We start from the raw sequence: 27,635 nt of genomic DNA on the forward strand, positions 1-27,635 counted from the left end.
TTGACTAGTGTGGTCGCTAAATGGGGCCCGGGCCCGCTTGAAAGAGGTGGGCCAGGGGGCCCGGGCACCGTTCAAGGTAACTGGGCCAAGTGTGAGTAAGACCTTATTTCCACACACACCTTCTCATACAAAAACTACAGTGACAGCTGATTTTGGAAATTACTGAGACTTAAGAAAAAAATGAAACTACATATGTGTTTTTAAAGATATATGTCTTCAGTAGGAACCAATGGCTTTGGAGCTGGGAGACGCAGACAGGAAATCATCAAAGTATTGAGACGCATTGTTGGTTTTGGTCTTTTCATGGGCTTTGTTAGCAAAAAAAATACAAAATAACACTTATCTTGAAAGCTCCAAATCAAGAGGGTTTCGGAGAAGAAATACTGTCGAGCTGAAATCTGTTTCCTGAGTCCGTAGCTTCCGTTGGAGACCAATTTACTGTATTTGAAGACTGTTCACATTGACTCAGACTGTCACTGACTACAGTCAGTCTCCAACAGACTAGTACTCTGCTCCAGTACTCAACATACAGTGTATATGTGTACTTTTACGGTGTACCTTTAACACCACTTGACTTTGATTTCATTCATGCAGTGAAAAATATATAAGTGGATGTTGACACGGGCAAAATGTTTTATTTGTGTGTGTTTGTGTAGCAACAACTGTACAGTGTTACATTTCACCTTTATTTCTTTCACAGTGACATTTTGCAGTTTAGTATCTGTTCGGGCTGGAGCTGCACAGGTGTTTTCACTCATTCTGCCTGATTACAGACTGAGTCAGGGTCTCAACACCTGTGTGAGCTGCTTAGATGCAGAGAATATAGTGAGCCATTTCAACTATGTTTCAATTATCAGTTTGAGTGCACTAAGCATTTTGTGCTTGCGCATTCCCTTTTCGCCCTCTGTACTATATTGACTCATTAAATCAGAATTCTAATTGAATTTTTCACGTCAAAAATCTATTCTTCAGTATCAAGAATTCTGCTTATAATGTTATGTCGTTTTTTGAGAATCCACACTATTAGAAATTTGATTTTTACTCAGGCAAAATGTTATTATTTCTGTCATTAATTCCATTTTTGATTAGTTGAATTTAAAATATATATTCTTGATCTTTAAATTACTCAAAAAATCACATACATTGTTTTTTATGAACTGCCTGACAAGTAAAAAAATGTCTACAAAAATTCAAATTTTGAAATTATAAATTCAGCTCTTGAGCAAGGCAATACATTCTTTTAACATCAAGGATTGCATTGATATTAACTAAGACCAAAACTGGGATTTTGTAGAGGGAAATGGATCCTTGGTTAAAAAAAAAAAAAAGCTAAAACATTGCAGACGTCAGGTGCTTCAGTTTGACCCATTTTTGTGCTCACTTGTGTAGATTTGTCAGCAAAGCGATGTGTTGTTGTTTTTTTTGTCCCAAATCACAGAGCAGCTGGTGATCCTGTCAGTATGTGAGTGTTTCAGTGTGTGAATTCCTGTTTGTCTGCGGAGTGTCTCGGGGCAGAAAACAAATCACATTTTAAAAGGGCTTTTCTGAAGCATTCAAAGTTCCAATGGCTGTGATTTCTGGAAGATATTTATTTCCTGTTAAAGACATCAAGTAGATGCTGTGCTGTAGGCCGCGATTCTGCACCACGAGGTATCCAGCATTTAAGAAAAAAACTCCACATTTCTTAATGATAATACAGTAGTAGTACTCTGTTTATTCTCTCTCAGAAAATTAGTGTTTTTTCCTGTCGTGTGTGATTTAATCCTTCCGTGTTTTTCATGAGGTGTGTGTTACCACATTGTGATCGTCTAACACTGATAGAGAGTGGAGGACCTGCAGAGCCCTAAAATACCTCGGTTAGGATAGGTTGCAGCAGTTAGCGTGCCCAAAGCAGAGGTTATCAATTGTTTTTCAGCCAAGGCTAAATGAAACACAGAAGAGGAGAGGGTTTTTGGGATTAAAGTTTGCATGCAGCCACAGAGGAAGGACATCCTGGTAGTCAACTCTCTCTGCCAAAGAAATATCCAGCCTGTCGATCAATAAAGCCTCACACATGAATCCATTCAGGGTGTTTTGGGGGACCAAGCTGCACGTTCTAGACTTTGTATTTGTAAGTTCCTGGGGAAGAATGAGTGCAGAACCACTTTCATTATTCAGTGAGTGTTTCCAGACTTTTTTTTTCTCCTTTGGATAAGACTGAAAAGCATTTGTTTCCTGTCTGCTTCATCAGTTGATGTGTTTCTGTTAAATCCTGCAGTTCAGTAGATGATGAGGCTTGATGCTGACCAGCAGGGGGCACCAGCTGCTGTCAAACGTGCATCAACTGCAGCTGCTCTGTAAGTGATTTAATTTACAGTGTTAAATAAAAGGATGCAAAACTGTTTGGTGATCTGTGTAATGCCTGAGAATATTGATACAGAAAAGCAGAGCAGAGGGAGTTTTGTTGCTTATTTTTTTAAATAGTTTTTGACCGGCATTAAATCAAAAGTGTACTGTAGAATAATATTAAGTCAACTGTGTGTTTCTTCATTCATAGTTGTGATGCACCTCTGCAATTTACAGCATCACGACTTCCAATTTCAGTGTAATAACCTGAACTAAACTACATTTATTCCTCCAACCACCTTAGCTAAAATTACAGATAGAACACGTTTCAGTTGCCAGTTGCCAGTTTGAATCCCTGCACTGATACAGATACAAGTTATTTTGAATAAAAGTCATGGGCATTTTTAAAACCTGCAAGAAGTGCAAAAGGGAGAAAAAAAATTGCTTTTGTTTATTGGCATTTCTCTAAACCAATCACAATCGTCTTGGGAGGTGCTAAGCGCCAGACAGGGCCACAGTGCCGCTGCAAAATAGCCTCGGCAAGGAACTTGTTTTGGTGGAATATGTGGACGTTCAAAGGTTGTTTTAGTCAGAAAACTCAGATTGAACAGACAGTCTAGCTAGCTGTCTGGATTTACGCTGCAGAGATCTGAGGAGCAGTTAACCAAAGCCTTCATAATTCGAACGGAGTTTAACACAAAGAGAGCGGAAGGTAACAGAACATCCGAAAACGGACATCTGAACAGAGTGACATCCGGTGGAATTTCCGCCAGAACGAGAACAATCCTGGAAGTGGAACTTCGTGGATATAGACTACTTCTCTACTGTCTGCCATCATATAGAGCAGCAATCTCCCAACCCTGCTCCTGGAGAGCTACATTATCCTGCATCTTTTAGGCATTTCCTGAATGATCTGCTCATTATCAAGCAGCTGAAGCCTGCCAAGAGGATTGATAATGATGAGTTAAGAAGTAGAATCAAGTGCGTCTTCCCTGATTGCTCCGTTTGTCCGGGCAACCAGCTCTAGTTGGACTCCTGTTTGTTCCAAACTAGGGGTGACCCCGAATAGGCAAACATTCGATGCTTGGATTGAAAGAGTCTGATTCGACTGCCTGTCTCACAGTCGAATCTTCGCAGCGCCGTATAAAGTCCAGCTCAGACCAAAGATTAACAACGAGACGAGTGTAAACTTGCTGCTGGTCTGCCAGTCGACGATAGACAAGACTTGACAGATCTGATTTGACTATGAAAATTCTTAGTCGGGGACACCCCTATTCCAAACTTTGAATCATGGAGGCCTGGATCGTGGAGGGTTTTCACCTGACAGGTGTGTGCCTTTCCAAATCGACTGAATTGACCACAGGTGGACTCCGATTAAGGAGTAGAAACATCTCAAAGATGATCTAGAGAAATTGGAAGCACCTGAGCTTACTTTTGTGTCATAGCAAAGAATCTGAATACTTATGTCAATGTGATATTTCAAATTTGAATACATTTGCAAACAATTCTGAAATCCTGCTTTTGCCTCGCCATTATGGATTGAGTGTAAAAAATAATGGAAAAAAATGAATTTAAACTATTTTAGCATAAAGTTGCAACATTACAAAATGTGAAAAGTGAAGGGGTCTGGGTATATTCGGAATGCTCCATATATGGGCAGCCCTGTCTTCTAAAGAATTATGTTCACATACAATTATATTATATTTCCACCAAGATTACATTTGTTTCATACCAAAAATAAGTATTTCTGCAATGTAACTTTTACATTACATTACATGTCATTTAGTTGACGCTTTTATCCATAGCGACTTCCAATTGTGCTTTCAACCCTGAAGGTGCAAACTCCAGACAAGTAGTAAGTGCAAATACATGAGCTTTAAATAAGCAAAACTACAAAGAGCCATATGAAAGTGCAGCTTCAAGAAATATATATACTTTTTTTTTTCTTTTTTTCTTTTCTTCATGATTATCGGAGGTGTAGTTGGAAGAGATTTGTTTTTAGCCTTTGTCGGAAGATGCGTAGGCTTTCGGCCATCCAGATGTCAATAGGGAGCTCATTCCACCAAGTACGTTACGGAAGTTTGTATTCTTTTTTTCTTGTTAAACATTTGTTGTTGGAGAGAAACAGGCTAGGTCCCTGAACAAATATATGAAATTCACATAAAAATGACAAAGAGGCAAATCTGTTCATTTGAACTGTTATTTAATTGAAATACAAGTCAGTACCATTAGGTTTTTAGTTTATTATCAACAGTACACAATGTCCATACTTTCGTTTTGTACAAAGAGGTATCAGTTATATAAAAACACAGTACACAAAAGTTAAAAATGACACATACATGTACACGTCTGAATACATTTCAACCATACTTCAAGTGTCAGGAATCTTCTGTGTTTGTATTAACTCTCCTCTGTCACACACAAACACACACACAGACCAGAACTGGCATCAGTTGACCCGAGGAATAACCATTGGCTGGCATCAGGAGCGTCACGATAAATGAAAATGTGCTATGACTAATAAATATGCTTCCATATCCTGCAGGCGTACTGGCACAGCGCCAAGCGGGCAGGCAGGTGGGGGGTGGAATGGAAATCTAAACTTTTTACATGCCAGACACCAAACTGAAACACAATTAAATAATATTCCATAAACAGTATCTGTATTAAATATTCTAGTCATGCAGTATATTCCGTTGAGAAATAATTTAATCGATCTTTTCATCGCAGCAATGGACACAACAAGATGGAGCTGCTGACTGGTGATGGAGGTCTGTGAGACCGTTTGAGCGTTGACTCCACTTTGTTTCTGACTCCACGTGTTGTTAGAGGAAGATTTTCTACCAGAATAACAGCTGATATAAAACTGGCTTTCTGGTTGAGATACAGTATAATGATAATATGAATGGTGAGGATGATGAGGAACATTAACTGTCTGTTCTTTCAGTTAATTGATACAAAAACGGTATTAGAAGCACATGGAATACCATTAATGAAATAATTGAAACAATTACTCCAAAATAAGTTTAATGTTAATAATAAAAAACCATAGAGGATCCCAATGAGATTGCCAACAAATTCAATAACTATTTTGTAAATATAGGTCCTGCTTTGGCTGCAAAAATTCCCATCGTGCCCATTTATTCCCCGAATATAAAGTCCGTCCCCCCCATCTTCCTTCATTTACTTTTTCTTCCATAAGTTAATGACGTTACACTGAGATCTTGACATAAAATTGGAGATGGTCAGAAAAAAACATTTCTCGGGACAAGAAAAAAACAATTCTTTCTGTAAAGCTGGGGGAGACGTTCCCTTCAAAATTAAAAACATTTTCCCTCTTTTTGACCAATTGATTCTCTATTTATTCCAAATAAAACAGACACACGTTCTGTGTGAATGAAGACAATGATGAACCTGTTTTGTTTTATGTGTGAACATTGCAGTTGATGCAGCATCAACAGGATTGACAGCATGTTTTTGTCTGACATCAAGATTTCATTTTTGATCATTTAAACTATCCAACTGACAAATGAACCCATGTCAATCCAAGTAATCGGAGGAAGCTCTGGACTTTCCTCCCATTGTTCACAGTAACTGCAGTACCACGTGTACATAAACGTACCCATTTGTTTCCTCATGCCAGTTTGAGTCGGGGGTGCGGAGAGGCGGTGGTGTCCTGGACTAGGAGGTTGGGGGCCGTAGGGCGCGGCAGGAGTGGCAGCAGGCCTTGCTGTAGTACCAGTGGCTGCACAGGTTCACCTTCAGCGCCAGCAGGCAGTTGGTGGAGGGACGATCCTGGCAGCTCTCATCTGGGACACAGTTTGCACATGGTAGTGTTCATGTTAGCTATTTTAAAAACAGTTAAATCTAGGGCTGCACAATTAATCGCAATTTTATCGGAATCGCAATTTGTAGTGGGGTGGGGGGGCGCAATATGTGTTAAAGGCAAACAATGTGTCAAACCATTCTGAATTAGGTATTGTGGTGCTGCAGAAATGTCCCAGCCTAGAATTCGTATCCTACAGACTAAAGAAAAAGTCTTTGTTTGGTACAGATTCTCGCCAAAATCACACTACGATATTTTTCAATGAAAATGAGAATAATAATACAAAAATTATCATACCCTCCAATATAGTGAATAATATCGCTATTGTGCAATATCAGTCGAAATAATCGCAATTATTAAGATATTTTCCTCATATCGTGCAGCCCTACATAAATCTAAACTAGTCTTGCTTTGCCAGACCTTCCTCCACAGCGCTGCGGAGGAGGGTCTGGCTAGTCCACACAGCATTCCGGGATGGGAGAAAAACATGGTCTGGTTTATTGGCATTTCTGTAAACCAATCACAATCGTCATGGGTGGCGCTAGGCACCAGACAGAGCAACGGTTCATCTGCAAAATAGCCTCGGGAAGGAACTTGTTTTGGTGGAACACGTGTACGTTCAAAAGTTGTTTTAGTCTTGCAATAGAAAACTCAGATTGGACAGATAGTCTAGCTAGCTGTCTGGATTTACCCTGCAGAGATCTGAGGAGCAGTTAACCATAGTCTTCAGAAATCCACCGGAATTTAGAATTCCAACACCAAGAAAGTGGAAGGTAACAAACATCCGGCTGAAAAGATTGCAGTCTGCTCAGGGGTTAGATTGGACAAACTGTGATTTGTCAGTCCATAGAATGTGCAGCTGTGATGCAAAGCTTCTAGTTTCTTTTACCAACAACAGCAGATTTATTCTATTCTTTTGGGGGAAAGCTTGCTGGAAACTTGTGGCTAGAATAATCAGTTTTTTAGATTTTGTTAGATGAACAGGTAGATCTTGTTTTTTAAAATAAAGAACAGTGTGTGTGTAAGCAGAGCAGTGTTCCCTGAGGTGTTACCTGGCGGCTCTGTGGGGCAGGGCTGCAGAGTGCAGGTCTGTTTGGCCACCGGTTTGGTGAGGGGGTCACAGCCTCGGACCAGCTCCCTGCTCTGGTAACACTTGACGTCCCTCATCCTCACACCCACACCACACGTCTTAGTGCACTGAGGACGACACAAGACCAGAAACACAGTTGTTATACAGTACACGGCTGAAGATCAGGGAGATTTGTCTTTGTGGTCTTACTGGTGCAGAGATGCCCACTCTGCAGAGCAGAGGTGAAGTGTACTGTGCTGCTGACCTCACCTCAGACCAGGGGGTGGTGTACCATTTGAAGCACGGCCTCTCAAAGCAGGTGTTTTCCTCCTCTGGCTTCTCACTGCCTCCACACTCCTCATCATCGAAGGTCTGGAACTGTCCTCCACTGATGCCCACACACAGGACGAGCCTTCGCTTCACGCCACGACCGCAGGTTGTGTTACACTACAGACAACAACAGAAAGTTACTAGTATGTCTGATACGGGACTTTCTACATTTCAGAGTTTCTTCACAAAGCAGTTAAAGGTGCACTATGAGAACTTGCAGGACGTCTCTTCTGTTGACGTTCCAAGTAAAGCAAGCTCGCCCCTCCACCCATGTTTCCGTAACTGTCATCACTAACTGACTAACTGTCACTAACCCCCGTCCCCTCCCCCAACCATCTTGTCGGTGATTGGCTGGAACGTGGTGTTGTATTTTGGTGCACAGCCTGTGCCCCTAGTGTTTGTTTGACGTTTACGACCCCTGTATTGTCTCCCGAGACAGGAGGCTATTGTCTCCAGGCTTTTTCACGGTGTTTTCGGGGGGCAGGCAGCTAGCGGATAATGGAGAGATGCCTACGATTTGAGACAAAAATGAAATTGTGCTGAAACCATGCAGGAACTCATAGTGCACCTTTAAAACAAAGTGTTTTCTCGCTGATGTGAAAGTGAAAACCGTAACCATGGAATAACTGTCCATGACAAGTTAATTTCAGGCTTCATGACATCCTCAAAATGAAACAAACAGACCAAAAGATGCAAGATTTTCAATTCACAATAATATAAAAAAAGAGGAAAGCAAGCAAGCAAATCAATTAATCGACTGAGTGGTTCAGGTAAAGTAATAAACAGTTACATCTTAATTGCAACACTGTGACAAGGCCTCACCCTCTCCCAGTCTTGGCTCAGCCAGTGTGGCGCACAGTCTCTCTCCCCGCAGGGATGGATGGCCAGCGGCTTGTCCTCCGTAGAGCACTGGTTCTCAGGGACCACGCGACCCTCCGCAGCCTTACAGTACACGTGACGGACCGTCTTCCCCTGGCCGCACGACCCCGAGCACTGTGACAAGGAGGGTCAAACTGGATGATTCATGATCAACAGTATGCATTCTTGTTCTCTTCACTGCCTCTTTTGTCACAAAGCTCAGAGTCAAACAATGTTTGGTCGTCTCACATCGTATTAAATAAAAAGGAGACATCACTTAAAATTAAACGACACTAAGTCACATCCCGCCACGTTACATTAAATAAAATCACGTGCCTACACATACAAGAGATAATTATTTACTGTAGCTGAAGCTTCCAATGAAACCTCATGTTTTAATATTCATACAGAGTGGTACGACACACTACTGTAGGCAAGTATTATATATTTTACAAACATTTGACCCACACTTGACTGAACTAACTTGAACTTGAACTTGACTGTTTATCTACCTGTCAATAATGATGGTTTTAAAGTGAAACCAAAAGCTTTAAACAACCAGAAAAACTCTGTTTTTGGAATAACTCTTATATGTTATAAATAATGTTTATATGGTATTATTATACGTTATCTTATTTTGTAAATAATAAAATAAACTTTACTGACCCAACATTAGCTGTTGCAATAATATTTTACTATGCGCAAAGAAAATTTCACATCATCCATGTTTGTGCCTGGTTGGACTCCATGGTTGTAAATTAGACCTGCAGGTTTCCAGACTTTGACTTTGAAAGGAACATCAGGAACTACATTTGTCTGTACAACACAATAAAAACCATAAATTCACACTGGAGTAGAAACAGCTGGAGCAGGTGAGGCGAACAACCCCATCAAACGTTTAAAAAAGTGGAAAAACATTTTAAAATATAAGGCAAGAAAGTCAAAGTGAACTCAGACACAGGACTCAGGTTATACAAATTAGCTTAAAATGAAATACCTGACTTCACTTTACTGTCTGCCACTTTCTTTTGTTTGGATACAAAGTAACTGTGTCAGTTGTCTATAATGTCTATAATGAGAGCAGCAACAAGAGCAGCTACAGGCGATAAATTCCAAAACACGTAACATGTGTTGTTATACTGTATGTGTTACTGTCTCTGTATGTCATGTACATGGGGAGTAAAAACACTCACAGGCCCCCACTCTGACACAGTCCACTGGCGTTCGCAGGGCGGACCGGTGCAGTTTTTGACGTTTGGTGGTTTGGTCATCTGGTCACAGGGTTGGGTCTCATCAGAGCAGCGGACATCGCGGGTCACCTGGGCTTTGCTGCCACATTTTGCAGGACACTGGATCACACAGAGACACATTTTTATAAGAAAAATACTGTGAAGCATTGGCAGATCACTGTTGGAAAGCCAGGTTTCTTTGGAAAACTTCCAGACTTTGCAGTCTGAGTACTGCTACTAGCGTTTTACTTTTACATTTGGAACAGCTCCAGTTTACCCTCATTTGGAGCCATGTTTAATCACTTTGTAAAGTTTTGCTTTTAAAGAGTCTGACATCTGCTGGAAAAGACCAAAAACAAACAGATCTTGAGAATCTGAAGTGATAATGATTTACCCCGTAATATATTTAATATTAATATGTATTGTTGCCTGCAGAAGGCTAGAAAACTAACGCTGCTGCTCAATTCAAGCCTTATAGCTGTTGATTCTGTGCTACTGTGCCACCTGGTTTGTAGTTGATGAATTAAGGGGAAAAAACATAATACATGTTTACGACTAATATTTATCTACAACACAAGTGACTCCTGATGTTTAGAATGTACCAAGCTTTAAAAAAGCACTGAGAACAGCTGATTGTATTTGGACGTATGGCTGTTTGAACACCGCGTTGCTCCAGAGAAAAGTTGAACATTTCTGATTTCATTTCACTCTTCAGTTTTTTTAAACCCCTTTGGCTCAAATCACATCTAGGTTTTTATGTTGCTGTCGGGTAAGTGTCTCTGGAGAATCCATCAGTTTTCAAAAATTAAATCAAACAATAATCTAATTAAACCAATTAAAATGAAGAACAAACCTAAAAGCCGAAACAAAAAATTCAGAGTCGCAAAGCATTATCAGCTGTGAACAGGCAAAGTCATGAGTAGACTACTGTGAAGCTGTAAAACACACTTCTCTCTTTCTTTACTTGCTCCTTATGTTTTAAACGTGCTCTCAGAAGGGTAAATCATAACAGACGTCTCGTACCTCGGTCCACTCTGCCACCTCCCACTGTGGGCCGCAGGCGGGGCTCTTGCAGGGTCTTCTCTCCACGGGTCTCTCCAGGTCGGCCATGGTGCAGACATCGCTGTAGACCGAGCTGTCCAGGCCTGGCGAGAGCATCTTCCAGCAGCGAACTTGGCGAAACTGGAAACCCTCCCCGCAGGTCCTCGAGCATTCGCTCCAGCTGCTTGCCTCCCATCTGAAACACCACATTAGTCCCATCTCATCATGGGTCTGTACAGGTAGCAAAATATATATCCTGCTCAATGTTTGAATCATTTCTGGCTCACTGAAATGTTTTTATTGTACCTGGGCTGACATTCTCTCCCAATACAGAAGTCGTGGACCGGCTCCGGTCTGGTCAGAGCATCACAGTACATATCATGCACCTCGATGCCATCGTAACGAATACATGTGACGAAGGACTTTGACACTCCTGGATTGGGAGCAAGAAACAATAAGCTGAAGGAAGTAAGTCAAACCTATTTACAGTGGGGGAAATAAGTATTTGACCCCTTGCTGATTTTGCAGGTTTGCCCACTTACAAAGAATGCAAAAATCTACAATTTTAATCATATGTACATTCTAACAGTGAAAGACAGAATCCCAAAGAAAATTCCAGAAAATCACATCATATGAATTTATTAAAATTGATAACCATCTGATGAGGAAAAACAAGTATTTGACCCCCTGGACAAACAGCAAGTATTCTGGCTCCTACAAGCCAGTTAGTCTTTCTTTAAGACACAGCCCCAATCCGAACCAATTATCTACATCAAATATACCTGCCTCACCTCGTTACCTGTATAAAAGACACCTGTGAACACCCAAACAACCAGCATCCAACATCACTACCATGGGCAAGACCAAAGAGCTTTCTACGGACATCAGGGACAAGATTGTTGATCTGCACAAGGCTGGGATGGGCTACAAGAGAATCGGAAAGCAACTTGGAGAGAAAAGATCAACTGTCGGTGCAGTTATCAGGAAATGGAAGAAGCACCACACAACCGCCAACCTCCCTCGGTCTGGGCCTCCATACAAGATCTTGCCTCGTGGGGTGTCCCTGATCATGCGAACGGTGAGGAATCATCCCAAAACCACAAGGGGGGGAACTGATGAATCAACTGAAGGCAGCTGGGACCACAGTTACAAAAAAACGGTTGGTAACACACTACGCCGTCATGGATTGAAATCCTGCAGCGCACGCAAAGGTCCCCCTGCTCAAGAAGAAACATGTACAGGCCCGCATGAAGTTCGCCATTCACCACCTGGACGACTCAGAAGAGGCCTGGAAGAAGGTGATGTGGTCAGATGAGACCAAAATAGAACTTTTTGGCCTCAACTCAACTCGTCGTGTTTGGAGGGCAAAGAACACCGAGTACAACCCAAAGAACACCATCCCCCCACCATCAAGCATGGTGGTGGCATCATCATGCTTTGGGGGTGCTTTTCAGCCAAGGGGACGGGACAACTCCATCGTATTGAGGGGAGGATGGACGGGGCCATGTATCGTGGAATTCTGGACCGACATCTCCTTCCCTCAGTGAGAGAGCTGAAGATGGGTCGAGGATGGGTGTTTCAGCACGACAACGACCCTAAGCACACCGCCAAAGCAACAAAAGAGTGGCTGAAGAAGAAGCACATCAAGGTTCTGGAGTGGCCTAGCCAGTCTCCAGACCTGAATCGATTGAAAATCTTTGGAGGGAGCTTAAAATTCGAGTTGCCAGGCGACAACCTCGGAACCTGAATGATTTGGAGGCTGTCTGCAGGGAGGTGGGCCAACATCCCTGCCGAAATGTGCACAAACCTTGTCACCAACTATAAAAACCGTTTGACATCTGTGCTGGCCAATAATGGCTTTTCTACAAAATATTAACATGCTGTTTGTCCAGGGGGTCAAATACTTGTTTTTCCTCATCAGATGGTTATCAATTTTAATAAATTCATATGATGTGATTTTCTGGAATTTTCTTTGGGATTCTGTCTTTCACTGTTAGAATGTACATATGATTAAAATTGTAGATTTTTGCATTCTTTGTAAGTGGGCAAACCTGCAAAATCAGCAAGGGGTCAAATACTTATTTCCCCCACTGTATGTATAAAGGCTGTTTTATCATAAAGCATGTAACTGTACTTTGTTTAAAAATGTGAGATTTAAATACATATATTTATTGAAATTAAATGGAATGCAGTCAATGTTGTTATTATTCACATCTGTCTGCTATGAAGAAGGCCTGTTGGGACTTCTGGCCTCAAACATGATCACTCAATCAAGTGTCCTTCGGTGTAAATGCACAGAAAGATGCACCAAGTGTGCATTTCACCAAACCAGTGTCAGAGCCATAAGTGTTACTGCAACCTGGTCTGCAGTCTGTTGGGTTTCATCAGATATTGTAGATCTTGATCATATTTTAAGAGGCTGTGTGTGTGTGTGTGTGTGTGTTTACATGTACCTATAGAGCAAGTCATGCTGCATGGCTCCTGAGATGAAAGTTTCCAGCGGTACATGTCAGCTGCACTCAGCTTCAGGTTCTTCTGGTAGATCCTTTGATTCCCCCTGTCACCACACACACACACACACACACACACACACACACACACACACACACACACACACACACGTGCAAACATGTAAACAAACATATAAGGAAAGTAAAAACTTAAGCAGTAGCTGTGGCATCATTTATCCTCGTGTCAAGTATTTAAGAGTGGAACATACCATGCATGCAAATTTTGAGATGAGAAGTTTGAACCGAAAGTTTTTTTTTTTTACCAGTAAAATAAACTGTGGCTGCAGTAAATCCGAGCTGATTACAGCCACTGTCACCCACAAAGGAACAAGATTTAAAAAGACAGATTTTGAAAGGATACATTTTCAGTGAGATATTCTTTTAAGGACATTTAAGGATACCAGAGCCTGAAACACTCACACACTGAGACTGACCACAGTGTGACAGCTGATTCACAGCCTGCATCCCAGCAGACGCACTTTGTTTTTTCATCACATCACATAAAAGTCATGTGCACATTCTTGTCATAACACTGGTTGCTGCCTCTGCCAGACGTTTATTTGAAAATCACTTTGAGTTATTCTTCGCCGGCATCCCTCCATGTAAGCCAGACTGATTCCTGCACATTATTTTCTCCCTAGAGGTGACTACAGTCGGACAGCACACTTTCCCTCTTTGCATCACATTTTTCACTTTTCTTGCAAATAACTTGAATTATTTGATCCTAAGTGTGGCTGTACTCCCCTCTCCTCCCCCCTCCTCCCCTCTGTGCTCCTCTGCTCTCCTCATTTCCTCTCCTCTGTCTCTCAGAGGAAAGGGCGTGTCGGCCCCATGTTTTATAGCTGCTGGCTGCAGAACTGGTGAAGCCGTGTTTGGACACAGAGGAGAGAAGCCAACATGAATTATAAATATGATGAATGGAAAACCTGCCAGGTCTACCTGTCTGTCTTACTGTCTGTACAATATCTCTACAGTACCTGTCAAACTGCTTTACTGTCTGTCTGTCTGTCTGTCTGTCTGTCTGTCCATCTCCCGGCATGTCTAGCCTAACTGCCCTACAGTCTGTATGTATACCTGAACTGTCTATCTGTCTGTGTGTCTGTCTGTCTACCCAACTCCCTGCATGTCTAACCTAACTGCCCTACATTCTGTATATACTTGAACTTTTTCTGTCCAAGTGATTTATAGTCCACCTGTCCTATCTACCTGCCTAAAGTATCTGTCTGTCTGCCTGTCTACCTGGTTTTCCACTTGCTTAGCTTGCAGCTGTCTGTCTTACTGTCTCACTTATCCTTTGCTTGCCTTCCTTACTACTTGTTCTGCTTTCTGTCTGGCTTAACGCTTGTCTGTCTACTTTCTGTCTGATTCTTTGTCCCCTCATGTAGCTTGCCCCACTGTCTTGCCACGTTCTTGCTTTTCTGTGTTGCTGTCTGTCTCTCTGCCACTCCCTCTGACTACATCTCTCTGAGGATATCTTCAGAGGAAAACCAGTGTTCCCCGGCCCCCAGATTGCTTCTCGTTCAGCCTGCAGCATACTTTTCCCTCAGCAGACCCGAGGGCTCGACAGTGTCTGAACATTCAGGTCCAGTGTGACCCAAACCTGAACACATTCAGTCAGGACTGAATCCAGCCGAAAGGGAATGGCTTCCTGTGAGTGGACCTCTGCTGCGGATCATCTTAAAACTTCATTTGAGATTTGATGTACTTGATGCTCTTTTTACCTGTGTTCTGTTGGATTACCTGGTTCTGTTGGAGCGGCTGGAGGTCCTCCCAGCGCTTTGCACTGTTTTGTTCTGGAAGGAACTGTCTCCGCTGTCGTTGCGTTTGCGACCCAGAGTAAACTCCAGCGTCTCGTTGATACCCATCAGCCCGTCTTGCTCCAGGCTGCTCAGGTCCGCCTCCGCTGGTCCCACATCTGACGGGAACAAACTGTCTCCCTCTGTCAGAAGCTGATTGGTTGAGATGTTGATGAGCAGCTCATCTGGGCCAATTCGGCCATCCAGCAGGACCCTCCAAATGAGGTTTGGGGAGTCTGGTCCTGTATCCAAGGGTCCACCAGCAGAGGCAGGGTTGGCAGTGCTGCCTGCATGGCTGCTGTTTCCTTCTGATGGATCAAAGTGGAAAGGAAAATTCAGCTTTGCTTGGAGAGCAAATTTATATCATATTCAATTAATCTGAGATGGAGCTTTTGGTCATGTTGCACTTGAGAACGTAATTTATTCAGCTCAGATTGGAAGACTTTGCAGCTGTTTTCATATTGTTTCTTCTAAAGTGTCACACCTGCGCATGAAAGAGATGGGAATTTAAAATTACAATATTTGCAGAAGATTTTAAAAAACAGTGAGTGAATGAAAAACAACCAAAAAGGAAAAAAAGAAAAACCAAGAAAGGAAGGCGAGAGGAGAAAGTCAGTGCTCTGGTGACTTTATATGGTCTGTAATATGACCTCAGCCTGTGTAGAAAGTGTTTGGCGAGCCTTTCAACCACCTCTCCATCTCGTCTCACCGGCGCCCAAAGCGGTGGTGTAATGGCCTCGACAGTGAGCTGAGAGCCCACAGGAAGGCCATTACCGCTCATGTTTGTGATGCAGCCTTTTTTAAAAGGAAAAAAAACACACCAAGAAACTCTGAATTTTTCATCTGCTGCTGATCCTCTTTATGTGTCTGTACCGTAAATAATGCAGAGCTCCAAAAGGCTATCTCTCCCTCATACACACACACACACACACACACACACACACACACAAAAAGAGAGCGAGATAGAGGATCGGCTGTAAAATCTGACCTATTTTGTGTCATCTGCCAAAAAACCACCTCACACTAGAGCCCAACCAATATATCAGCATGGAGGATATTATCCTATCCCAGATATTTTGGCCTTTCATGCTTAGATTTACGCATGGTAGGCATCAATCATTTAAGCCTCTAACCTAAAAAAATGTATTTGCAGTGGTGGAATGTGGGTCTCGTGTGGATTTAGTACTTTTACTTACAGTAAGTAAAGGATCTGACTTCTTCCTCCATCACTGGTGATTTGTTCGTTTTCCATGGTGATTGGGTGGTGCCTGCATGTTTGTATACTCATACAATACACACAGATCTAAGCAGTTACATTAGTTCTTACCTGTAAATTTTGGGGCAGCTGCTCCATCCTGGTCGCAGTCGATGGCCGCTGTCTCCTCATACACTTCGTTGGTCTCTTGGCCTTTCTGCCCATCTCCCGGCTTCAACTGGCTCTCAGGGGCCACCTGGTCATAAATGCTGCTGTTAGGGACCATCGGCCCCCCTACCTCCACAGAAACCTCTCCGGCTGAGGTGTCTGACCCGGTGTAGACGGGAGGAGGTGGGACGGGTGGCAGGGAGTCTCGGAGGACGGTGTATTCGTATGTGATGTACGGTGTGCGACCGTTCTGGTTCCACACCTGAGTGACGAGAGGGAAGCAAATCAAGGTTGGGTTAATTTATACAGACCAGTAACAAGGAGAGTCAATAACAAAACTAGGACCAAAGTGCCTCAAACTGATTTTACACTAAAGTCTGTTATTTCTGTCTATTGTATTTAAAACCAACTCCTAAACTGTAATCTATTATAACTGGTTTCAGAACTGCCTTTAAAATGTTCTTAAAACAAAAGGTTATTTAAAAAAAATGACTTTATATTTATGAATGACCTTGAGGTAGGAGAGATGTGAGCATACATTATTAAGATTATGTTTCCCCAGGACAATGTGCAGTCAGTGCAACTGTAGAACTTGGCAGGATTTATTGCAGGGTTGTTGGACTACATTACATGCATGCTTGTTTTGTACTGGACTTGGCTTGACTGGCCATTGATAGACTATCAGCTCTACTGTATGTGAGTCTGCCACAGTTTTACAAATCATTAGATTTAAGATTATAATTCAGATTGAGAATATGCAGCTCTTTAAGGAAAGGCTGTTACATGGTGTGCATCCTGGCTTATAGGTCTGAAGATTAAAAACTCTTTAGCAGAGAATAACCAGCAGAGCTACAATGAGTGTCCAGGTAGATCTCTGTGATCCAGCATCCTGTAGAGAGATCTGTCAAACCCAGCCTGTGACATGGACTCTGTTTGGGATGAATGGCTGCTGTCAGAACACAATCAACATCATCTGAGACACAGACTTGCCATTACATCTGCATCGCACATCTCTACATTTACGACGATACAAACATTTTGGGCATTTTCTAGAGGCTGAGCTGCTACACCATCACTGACCGCTTTAATCACACATGAGCATCTTGTTATATTCTTAATAGATTCTGTGCTCAATTTTATTTGCTCAAGGGTTGGCGGTCTTCACTGCTACGTCCTGAGTCAGCTGTCTTAATCAGAGTGACCTTTATTAAGTTCAAGAGTTCAGAACAGTAGCCTAAAGCTTACATTCTTGGGCTTCTTATTTTACAATTAGCTAACAAAAAATGCAGAGGCCAAAACAACAAACATCATTATGTTTCTTTAATTTAAAAGCTTTAGGAGAACCTTAGTTGAATATTACAGTAGAATGAGGAGGTACTTTGTGCAGTTCATATATGAGCATGCACATTTTACTTTGGGGGTTAGCAGTCCCAGGACAGGCAGGTGCAGATTAGTGGTCAGACTCTTGGTGGAGATGAGTTACTCTAGCAACAAAAACTTTTTTTTTACTTCCCTTGAGGACATTTATCAGACTTCACTAAGCTCCCTCTGGAAACACTATACGCTTTAGAATAATAAATAATAATAATAACTATTTGTATATGACCTTTAAAAACAATAGTTACAAAGTGTCTTGACAGGAGAACCAAAAGCACATGTAAATCAATACACATACACATTTTCTACTACATTTTGACATAAGCGGTAGTACTCCACAAGAGATTTCCATTTTGTCCTCTGTACATGAAACCACTACAGTTTGTCAGGGTGAAGATACAGTGTAAGCCCACAGCAGCATATTGATGCACAAAATGTATATTCCTGGCAAGTTTGTTTTTTTACAGTTTTTAAATACCTTTTTTTGGCATTCTTCTTTTATTACGATAGCCACAGGAAACTTATTTATTGTATATAACTTATTTTGCAGTAACAGACGTAAAGTGCATTCAAATATCCCCCTTATCTCACACCCTGCTTATGTCATTAGTTTAGGAGATTCACTGATAGAGGGATAAAATCATTGTTATACCTATTAAGGCATCTTCTTCTGTATTTAATTGGAACTGTATAACATCTGCCTGATGGGAGCAGTTCATATTCTGAATACAAGACACGGGACGAGTCCGTAATAAATTTCTTAGCCGGTTTAACTACAATCTTAACTACAGAGCATTTGGAGGAGAGCTTCATGATAAAGAAGCAACATGTGAGTGTGGAGAAAGAGTTCAAGTGAGAGAGGCAGATGGAGGAAGGTTAGGTATACCAGAATATTGATGGCCTGGTCGATGGGGCCTTTGGCGACAATGTACTCGATCCCGGTCTCATAAACATCCATGGGCCGGCGGTACTTGAAGACGGCACCTGCTGCGTGAAAGTTCTGGGGAGTGTCCACCTTGTAGGCGCCATTAAAGAAGAAGTTGCCCGCCTGGTCGGTCACAGCTGGGGGAAGAAGATAAATCGAAAACTCTGAGAGGTACAAAAACTCAGACTCAACAGACTGTAGAAAGTCCTGCATTTTCTCCATCAAATTAAAACCAAACATTTCCATTTAACATGTAGAAAGACTGTTAATTGTTGCACACTTGTCCTTTGTGAGTGTGTGTGGAATCAAGGAACACACATAAATAGTTACCTGTGTGTGAGGAGAAGAAAATGAGGGAGTACCCACCTAGAACATCGGCCGACTTCTTCCTCTCAATGATCTGGATGTCCCATGATCCTTCAGGGATTTGAGTGATAAAAGAGTAACCTTGATGACAGGAAAGCAAATATAAAAAGTGGTCAGGGTCACCTCATGCTTTCTTATATTTTGCCTTTTCTATTTTATTTTAAAGTTGTTTATTTATCCAATAAAACCTGTCCTGACCAATCCTGATGACTTTAATACTTTTTCTCACTAAATGTTTGTGCGTATATTAGAGATGAATCAAGTCCTACATAATAAAATAATGCTCACCCAGAGTCGTGGCCCCGCGGCGGAAGTTTCCAGTGACTCTGCTGCAGCTGCTGCCGTCCCCCTGACAGACTCCACACTTATCCAAGGTGTTCGAGGAAAACAGTACTCCATCACATCCGATTGGCTGAGCAGCAGAGAGGGAAGTGGAAGTAGAGAGTACAAAATAAAACAAAATCTCCTATAAATCGTGAATAAGTTATCAGTGATAATTTGGTAGTGATGTAGAAGCGAGCAAATACTTTCTATCATGAGATTTGATTCTTTTGGAAGGTGATCCAAAAAGATCAAGTGTGACATAAACTATTCTTTAAGGGTAGAATATTTATGAAAAGTCACAAAAAAGCATTTAGACTATTTAATGCATTCAATTTTGAAATCTCAATGCGCTGAGGAAACCTCAGCTCAACTTGCCTGTTGTCTTTCTGGATGAACTTTTAGACTCACTGTGTAACTTTTTGAATTCAAGACAATATATGAATATTTTGAAACTCATTGCCTTGCACTGTTTGTCCGACAGCTGAAATGCTGCTGCAGCAGCAGCTTCCTCCCTGTGGGTCATACAGACTTGATGTGGTGCTTTCAGTGGTGCTGAAAACTCAAAGTAGAGTGAAACTGTTTGAGGTACAAAGTAAAGAAGAAGCTGGACTCACCTCACACTTACCGTCCACACAGACGCCGCGGTAACTGCTGTACTTGCAGGAAGTGCCGTCTCGTGCCATCACCATCAGCTGCCTCTGGCCATCGGTGGTGGTGCAGTGGAGGTCGCAGGGGTTACTGGAGATGTGAACGTAGTCGTCTGGAGAGGAAAACACGTCAAAGGTCACTGTCTTATAACCAATACAACTATAACACAATCTGTATAATCTTTTACCTACATATTCTTAGTCACTGCTGTTAGAAATATATGTCTCTTTAGCTGCTAGATGTTCCACATTTTTCACCAGATATTCGCTAACTGTGTCTGTTTGCTGGTTGGTGCTGGGCAGGTACAGCAGTAGTGTACAGTGGGTTTATCAGAGCTTGTTTGCTGAAAACACTCTCCCTGCTGCTGCTGCTGCTGCTGCTGCTGCTGGAAATAAAAGATGCCGTGATACAAAAACTATGAGCTGAAAAAGGGGTTAAAACAGTTGATGAGAATTCTCCGTTTTGATTAGTGGAGCTTGAGAAGTGTGTTAAACTCCAGTCTCCCCGATTCTCCACAAATGTCTTCTTGTTGCCCTTTTGCCATTTTCTCTCTCAGTGCAGGAACCACAGAGAGGAAAGATAAAGTTGTGAGATATCTTGTCCCTCATTCAACCTTTTGTTTTAATAACTACTTACTTACCAATAAAAGCCAACAATGTGAATCAATAAAAAAAACACTTCCAGATATTAATATGAAACAGGTTTTAAAACAACACACTGTATTAACAGACAGTTACAGTTTTAAGAAGTCATATAAAGGATGCTACTGTTTTGGATGCATGGCAGGATGATGCTAAGCAGCTCAGACGGCAAAGACCACAGTCTGCGCTGTTAAATGGGGTAAAGAGAGGTTGTCAAGGCGTTTTATGGGTGTTAATACCAGGATACAGAGGTTTCCACTGGTAGTTCCTCCCATTGTAAAGCTGTGAGTTGAAGGACCAGCACTGCTCCTCTCTGAAGCTCCTCCCAGTGGCAGGACATTCCTGCAGGGCAAAGACAGCACAGACCATTTAAAAAGAGGTCTGCTTCACACTTGTTAAGACTCAGTTTTACAGTATGTAATACAAATAAATTCTTTTTAAGCGTTTATTTGTGCAGGGATGGTTTTCTGATCGCCCTGAGCCCCGCCCGGCTTCACTTTCAAATAGCTACACACAGTCACGCCTGGAGGCCGCCCGCCACAACCACAGTCCTTTACTGTCAGCCGTTCAGAAGGGCCATGCTTGTTTTAATAAAGATGTGAAATAAAGATGATGAGAAATTAACTGACTCACTTTAGTGTTGCAGAGATGATATTTCTTAGCAGTTCCTGTGCAGGTCATGTTGTCTTTCCCTGCAGCAACTTTCTTTCTTTGGACAGAAAACATTTGGAGAAGTAACACCATATTAAAAAAAAAAAAAAAAAAAGACATAAACCGTAATGAATAAAATATCGGGTTGATACAATACGTGTTATGATCTGTTACAATAGCTAAAATGAATATAATCCACACTATGACTGCCAACACAGATGCTGGGTTTCTACAGGTTTTTCCCAAGTCAGATTTAAGACTTTTAAGACCTTTTTAAGACCATTATGAAGGAAATGTAATACCTACGTATATACCGACATAAAAAAAAAGTCAGATGTCAGAGTCCTGAAACATTGTCTGAAACAATTTCTTGATTTCTTCATTAGCATTATAGGACTGGAGTCTAGATTGGCTGCATTATAAGTTGCATGTTGGTCTCATTTATATTCGTAAAACATCAAATTATATCTGGACAAGCGACAGAAATGACTACAACACCACAGAATAAAAAAAACATAATACTATATAGCAAATTTAAGACTTTTTAAAGCCTCAAATTTTTATTTTGAAATTTTAGACTTTTTTAGACTTTAACACACTTTCAAACACGTGGCTGTCAAGTACCAAAACAACATCACCTTATATTCCTTCTATTGTACAGTACAGGCCAAAAGTTTGGACACACCTTCTCATTCAATGTGTTTCTTTATTTTCATGACTATTTACATTGTAGATTCTCACTGAAGGCATCAAAACTATGAATGAACACATATGGAATTATGTACTTAACAAAAAAGTGTGAAATAACTGAAAACATGTCTTATATTTTAGATTCTTCAAAGAAGCCACCCTTTGCTTTTTTTGATAACTCTGCAAACCCTTGGTGTTCTCTCACTGAGCTTCATGAGGTAGTCACCTGAAATGGTTTTCACTTCACAGGTGTGCTTTGTCAGGGTTAATTAGTGGAATTTTTTCCCTTATTAATAAAAAAGCAAAGGGTGGCTACTTTGAAGAATCTAAAATATAAGACATGGTTTCAGTTATTTCACACTTTTTTGTTAAGTACATAATTCCATATGTGTTCATTCATAGTTTTGATGCCTTCAGTGAGAATCTACAATGTAAATAGTCATGAAAATAAAAAGGAAACGCATTGAATGAGAAGGTGTGTCCAAACTTTTGGCCTGTACTGTATGTGCAGACTGACTGACCGCTGTTTGAGGCAGTGTCTTTCCTGTGACATCACTCCCCCTCCACAGGCACGAGTGCAGGCTGTCCACTTGGCCCACTCCCCCCACCAGTACGTGGTCACCTCCAGCTCCTCCTCAAGACTGTTGGACGCCACGCCGTCCTCCTGAAAACACACACACACACACACACACACACACACACACACACATACACATACACATACACATACACATACACACACACACACACACACACACACACACACACACACACACACACACACACACACACACACACACACACACACACACACACACACACACAAATACATTAAGATACACAAACAGTGGTAACTTGTTGTAGTAGTAGCATTATTCGTAAATCATTTTAAATTTAAAAGAGCTATGGAGAATGGGCAGTTTATTTGTGGGTATTTTTGTGATTAAAATAAATTAAAAATTTGTTTATCCAAATCTGCAAACATTTTCAGACTAGAGGATGGATACCCGACCCGAGCCAATTAATTTTGTTTGAGTAATGGCCCACTGCTTACCAAAGTTGATTTGGCCAACACTCCGCCAGGGACTTAATAATGAATCCACCCAAAGGTGGCTGCACGGGACCCGCAAACTCTGAGGCCTGGGCTGGACCTTTCCGACCAGATATTTAAACATGATGTTCAGGTCATAGTTGGTCCAGGGCATCCTGGTGAACCATTCAGCCCCTTGTTTTCTTAATGTTAAAGTGCTACAGTATTTTAAGGCATTGAACATTTTAAATTTAAAACAGCTTATCATGTAAGGTAGCCAATGGGCATTTGTTTCTTATATATTGATGCAAAGGTTCATTTTGTGATTAAAATAAATTAAAAATATTACCCTAACATCCATTCTTCCAGTGAAAGACAGAATCCCAAAGAAAATTCCAGAAAAAATTTGTTTATAAAATTGGTAACCATCTGATGAGGAAAAAAAGTTGTTGCCAAACAGCAAGTATTCTGGCTCCTACAAGCCAGTTGGGATAGTTAAATAACAATTAATTTTGTTTGAGCATCCAACATCACTACCATGGCAAGACCACTGCTACGGACATCCAAAGTTGATTTGGCCAACTGGGATGGGCTCCGCCTTGAGAGGGACTTAATAATGAATCCACCCATCTTGCCTCGTGGGGTGTCCCTGATCATGCGAACGGTGAGGAATCATCCCAAAACCACAAGGGGGGGGATGAATCAACTGATGGGGTTACAAAATCAATCCGCACGGCCATAGCCAAAACACAACCGCAAACTCTCTGAGGCCTGGTTTTACATGAGCCACAACTGGACCTTTCTAAGACCAGGCCTGTTTTCCCTCAAAGCCGATACAATTGATTTGTTGCATTTGGGTCATAGTTGGTCCAGAATCTCACATCCTGCACTGAACCATTCAGCCCCTTGTTTTCTTAATGTTAAAGTGCTACAGTATTTTATATTTGTTTCTGTATTTATTGTTTATTTCATATTAATGTTTTATATGTTTATGTATGCACCATCCACCAAGGCAAATTCCTTGTAAGTGTTACTTTTCTACAAAATATTAACATGGTGTTTGCAATCAAAACTTGTTTTTTTCAGATGGATTATAAAATGTATACATTTATTTAGAATTACATATATATATATATATATATATATATATATATATATATATATATTTGTTTTTTACATTTTTTATCTGAGAAAACTTTCATATTGGCCACAACTTTAGTTACTGGTTACAAGTATTTTTACACTCTGGTATTGCTACTTTTACCTAAGTAAAACTGAATACTTTTTCTAGCACTGAGTTACTATTGAGTACTGCAAATGTAGAATGTACTAGCCGTTGTGGTAGTATTTGTAACAGCAGTCTAAAATATGTTGTAGTATAAGTTGTGGTAGTGTTAGCGACAGTAACAGCAGTCGCGGTACTGTAAGTTTAACTCTGATTCCACTGTGGAAAACTCGGGTACAGATGATCTGACGGTCAGAACACAGTGTGTCAGAACCAAATAGATTCACAGTAGATGAGCGTCACAGTGTTCACAGTTCACAGCATTTCACACATTCCTGATGTGCAGGAGTAGCATTAGTTCAGGCCGATGGCTGCGTCCCTTCATTCAGACAGATTCATTAGAGTGACTGCTGGAATGTGCACTGAGCTCCTTGTAAAGGTGTGAGACAGAGCAGCTGGGAGAGAGGGCGAGAGACATTGGAAATACCAGACAGAGAGCGCAAGTGAGAGAGAGACAGGGAGCGATAGATGGGTACAGAGAGAGTGAGACAGGAAATAGTGAGGGTAGAAAGAGAGAGGAGAAGTCACTGATTGGTCTGGTTTGACGGCAGCTCATCATAGTGCTCAAATTACTTTTTAAAGTTAGTATTTACACTTTGCATGTTGTTTCTTTTTACAGTTTTATTTATTTTTACTTTCTTTATTAAAATGTTGATCTATTTTTCTAACAGTTGCCCATTTTCGTCCTGAAATTATCTCTGCCTTTGTGCTTAAAATCATTCAACATGATTATATTATTATCATTACATTAACATGTCTGTTAATGACAGTGTCTGTTAAAATGTAGGTATCCTTGTTATAAACAAAAGGTTGTCCTGAGAATTCAGCTGTACTTTGACGTTTATGGTGAAAGTAAATATGGAAGCAGCCTCACAATTTCCCTCTAAATAAAGGAGTTCACAGCACATTTCCATGTAGCAACAGTACTGTACCTGTAAGAAATACATGAAGCTATCGCACAAGAACAGTCAGGAAGACTATTCTTTACATGCTTAGGCCTGTAGTTTTATTTCTCATGGACCCTGCCATTCACTCCTCTTACTCATGCCTACTTAGTATTTCCTTGTTATTCTGTCAGGGGCTGTCAATCATGATATCGGCTGGTCACATCAGCTTATCCCATCTATCCATCAGCACTGCAAAACACCCTACATCGTTAGCCTATCATCCTGCTGCTGTCTCCGTTTAAGATTGATTCTCTGTCTGCCTTTACTACATTTATGCTGCTGTTACGTGTGCAGTACATTAACGGCTATTATGCTATTTAAAGCTGTTCTCCTCTCTGTTGCCGTCAGCTGTCATTTCAGTGCAAATCATTACCAATGGCAAAGCTCCCCTCAACCTCTCCATCACTGCCCAGTCTAGCAGCTTCATCCACCTCACCACCACCACCACCACCAGTGTCTGGACTCCATGGGGGGATTTATCTCGCTGCCACACAGGTTATAAATCTCCCCTAAAGGTCTAAGCGCCAAAGACTTTCTGCCAAGACTCAATCATCACATATCATCTGTTATGATAAAGATTCATCTTTACTTCATTCACTTGTCTCTTCTGATTAAACTGTAAAAGTGAAACACTTTGCAGGACATCGTGCAGACAACGTGCTCTTAGTGAAATAAAAGTCTACTGTATGTCTACTTGAAAATCAATGACTTTCGGCTTCCTGCAAATAACCAAAACAAGGCTAACTGAGCTGCAAAGACAGCAAACTAACATATTTCCCAAAATCTCAGAATACTTCTGCAGCTCTGTCGGGTGTCATCACAATCCAATCACAAGTGACCGAGATGTCATGTTTGTTATACCTTTTTTCCACTAAAGTACTTATGTGTAGGTTTTTTTAAACGCTGGAAACCCTGCTAAAAATAAGCGATAGTATGTACATTTTTTTTTTCTGGTGTGTCACGATCAATGTGACAAACTTGCCGGAAAACAGGTTTAGTAACCACTAAGCAGCATGGAGGCCAGTGTTAATATTACGGTGCTTCCCTTCTTTTTTTATATCTTATTTAGTCTCTCTTTCAAACTCAGTGCAGACTAATTTGGAATGGAATTTGTGGCTGAGATGACAGCATCACGTCAAAAAAAAACTAGAACAGATAACTACCCATGACTACTGCAGAGTAATTTGACCCGGAAATGAATGCATATTGTAACCTATCTCGCTAAAGACAAAAGCCAGCTGTTAGTGGGTGTTAGTGTGTCTGTTGTCCAGTAGGAAAGGGGCTTTTGACAACCAATAACCAGTCTTTTAGTCTCCAACACATAAGGCTGTGGAGGACGAAAGCACTGTAAGTCATCATCAGTGGGTTTGCCTGTGTGTACCTGTGTGTTGTGCACCTGCAGGCCCCTGGTGGACAGGTTCCCCACAGACATTGCCAGCGTCAGGAAGCCCAGCAGGACCAAGCCCGTCTCCCCGCACTGTTCCCACGACCACACCCTCATCCTGTTTAATCAGTGAGACAGAAAAAAAAACAGGTTTAATATGACATAAAAGATAAGTAAAACATCTCTACTGTTTTGGGAAAATCTACTATAACCCAGATTTCTAATGATCACAGTAGTAAAATACTAGGACCTTTGATGCGTATTAAACTTTTTAAAACTATAAACACAGAGAAAAATGTTCCACTGTAATGTTCTGCCTAAATCAGCCTTGTGTCCTGTTTCTGATGAAAGACAAGCAACTGCCAGAAATCAGAAACCTCTCAATCACTCAACACTCATCAACATCATACACGAGACAGTTTTGACCAAACACGGAGCAGCCAACGTTGTGATTATGGAGGGAAACCTGACTGTGTTTCTAGATGGAAGCACCCAGCGATGAGTCTTTAACAAAGGCTGAAGGGTATAAAGGGAAATATTATGACCACTAATGAGTTCTCAGGGCCTTAAAAACCCATGTCCAGGCACTTGTGGATGAAAGCATATTGCCTAGACTTGTGGGCGTTTTTTTTCATGTCTTTTCCCTCTCCAAATTGAGGCTTCTCAGCTTCCAAAGCCACAAAAGGGCCTCGAGTTGGATTTTTTTTTTTACGCCACGAGAACACATTTGTGGTCGTAATATTTCCTTTCTGACTCTCCAGTGAAATCCCCAGCCACCAAGAACATCTGTGCTTGTTTAGGAGGGGATACCTCAAGTGCTGCTGTCTTTTACCTTTGCACAGACAGGAGAGTGTTTGACAGTAAATCACATCAGTGTTGATCCAAGATACAACAGACAAAACAGCAGAAAGTGTAACTGCAGAAGTTTCTGTACCTCACAGATTTTACAATACAAATGTACATGTTGCTGCTTTGATGAAAATATTTGTGAAATTTTGAATGCCACTTTAAGTAATAGTT

At 41.3% G+C, this 27,635-nt stretch overlaps 1 protein-coding gene across 1 annotated transcript; it reads right to left on the reverse strand.

Annotated features, from left to right (window-relative positions):
* Nucleotides 1–4,564: 4,564 nt before the first annotated feature.
* Nucleotides 4,565–26,728, reverse strand: ttc16 (tetratricopeptide repeat domain 16). The gene is made up of 18 exons (XM_028578580.1): nucleotides 26,613–26,728; nucleotides 22,491–22,633; nucleotides 21,262–21,337; nucleotides 20,868–20,970; nucleotides 19,954–20,099; nucleotides 19,304–19,427; nucleotides 19,016–19,096; nucleotides 18,611–18,786; nucleotides 16,312–16,609; nucleotides 14,929–15,292; nucleotides 13,132–13,235; nucleotides 10,985–11,111; nucleotides 10,661–10,874; nucleotides 9,602–9,757; nucleotides 8,373–8,543; nucleotides 7,491–7,667; nucleotides 7,204–7,348; nucleotides 4,565–6,134 (listed from the first exon to the last, which is right to left on the reverse strand). The coding sequence occupies exons 1-18, from the start codon at nucleotides 26,661–26,663 to the stop codon at nucleotides 6,007–6,009; spliced, it is 2,784 nt and encodes a 927-aa protein (XP_028434381.1). The 5' UTR covers nucleotides 26,664–26,728; the 3' UTR covers nucleotides 4,565–6,006.
* Between the last annotated feature and the right edge of the window lie 907 nt (nucleotides 26,729–27,635).

The sequence above is a fragment of the Perca flavescens genome, chromosome 5 (assembly GCF_004354835.1).
Source record: "Perca flavescens isolate YP-PL-M2 chromosome 5, PFLA_1.0, whole genome shotgun sequence".
In the NCBI taxonomy this organism is placed as follows: Eukaryota; Metazoa; Chordata; class Actinopteri; order Perciformes; family Percidae; genus Perca; species Perca flavescens.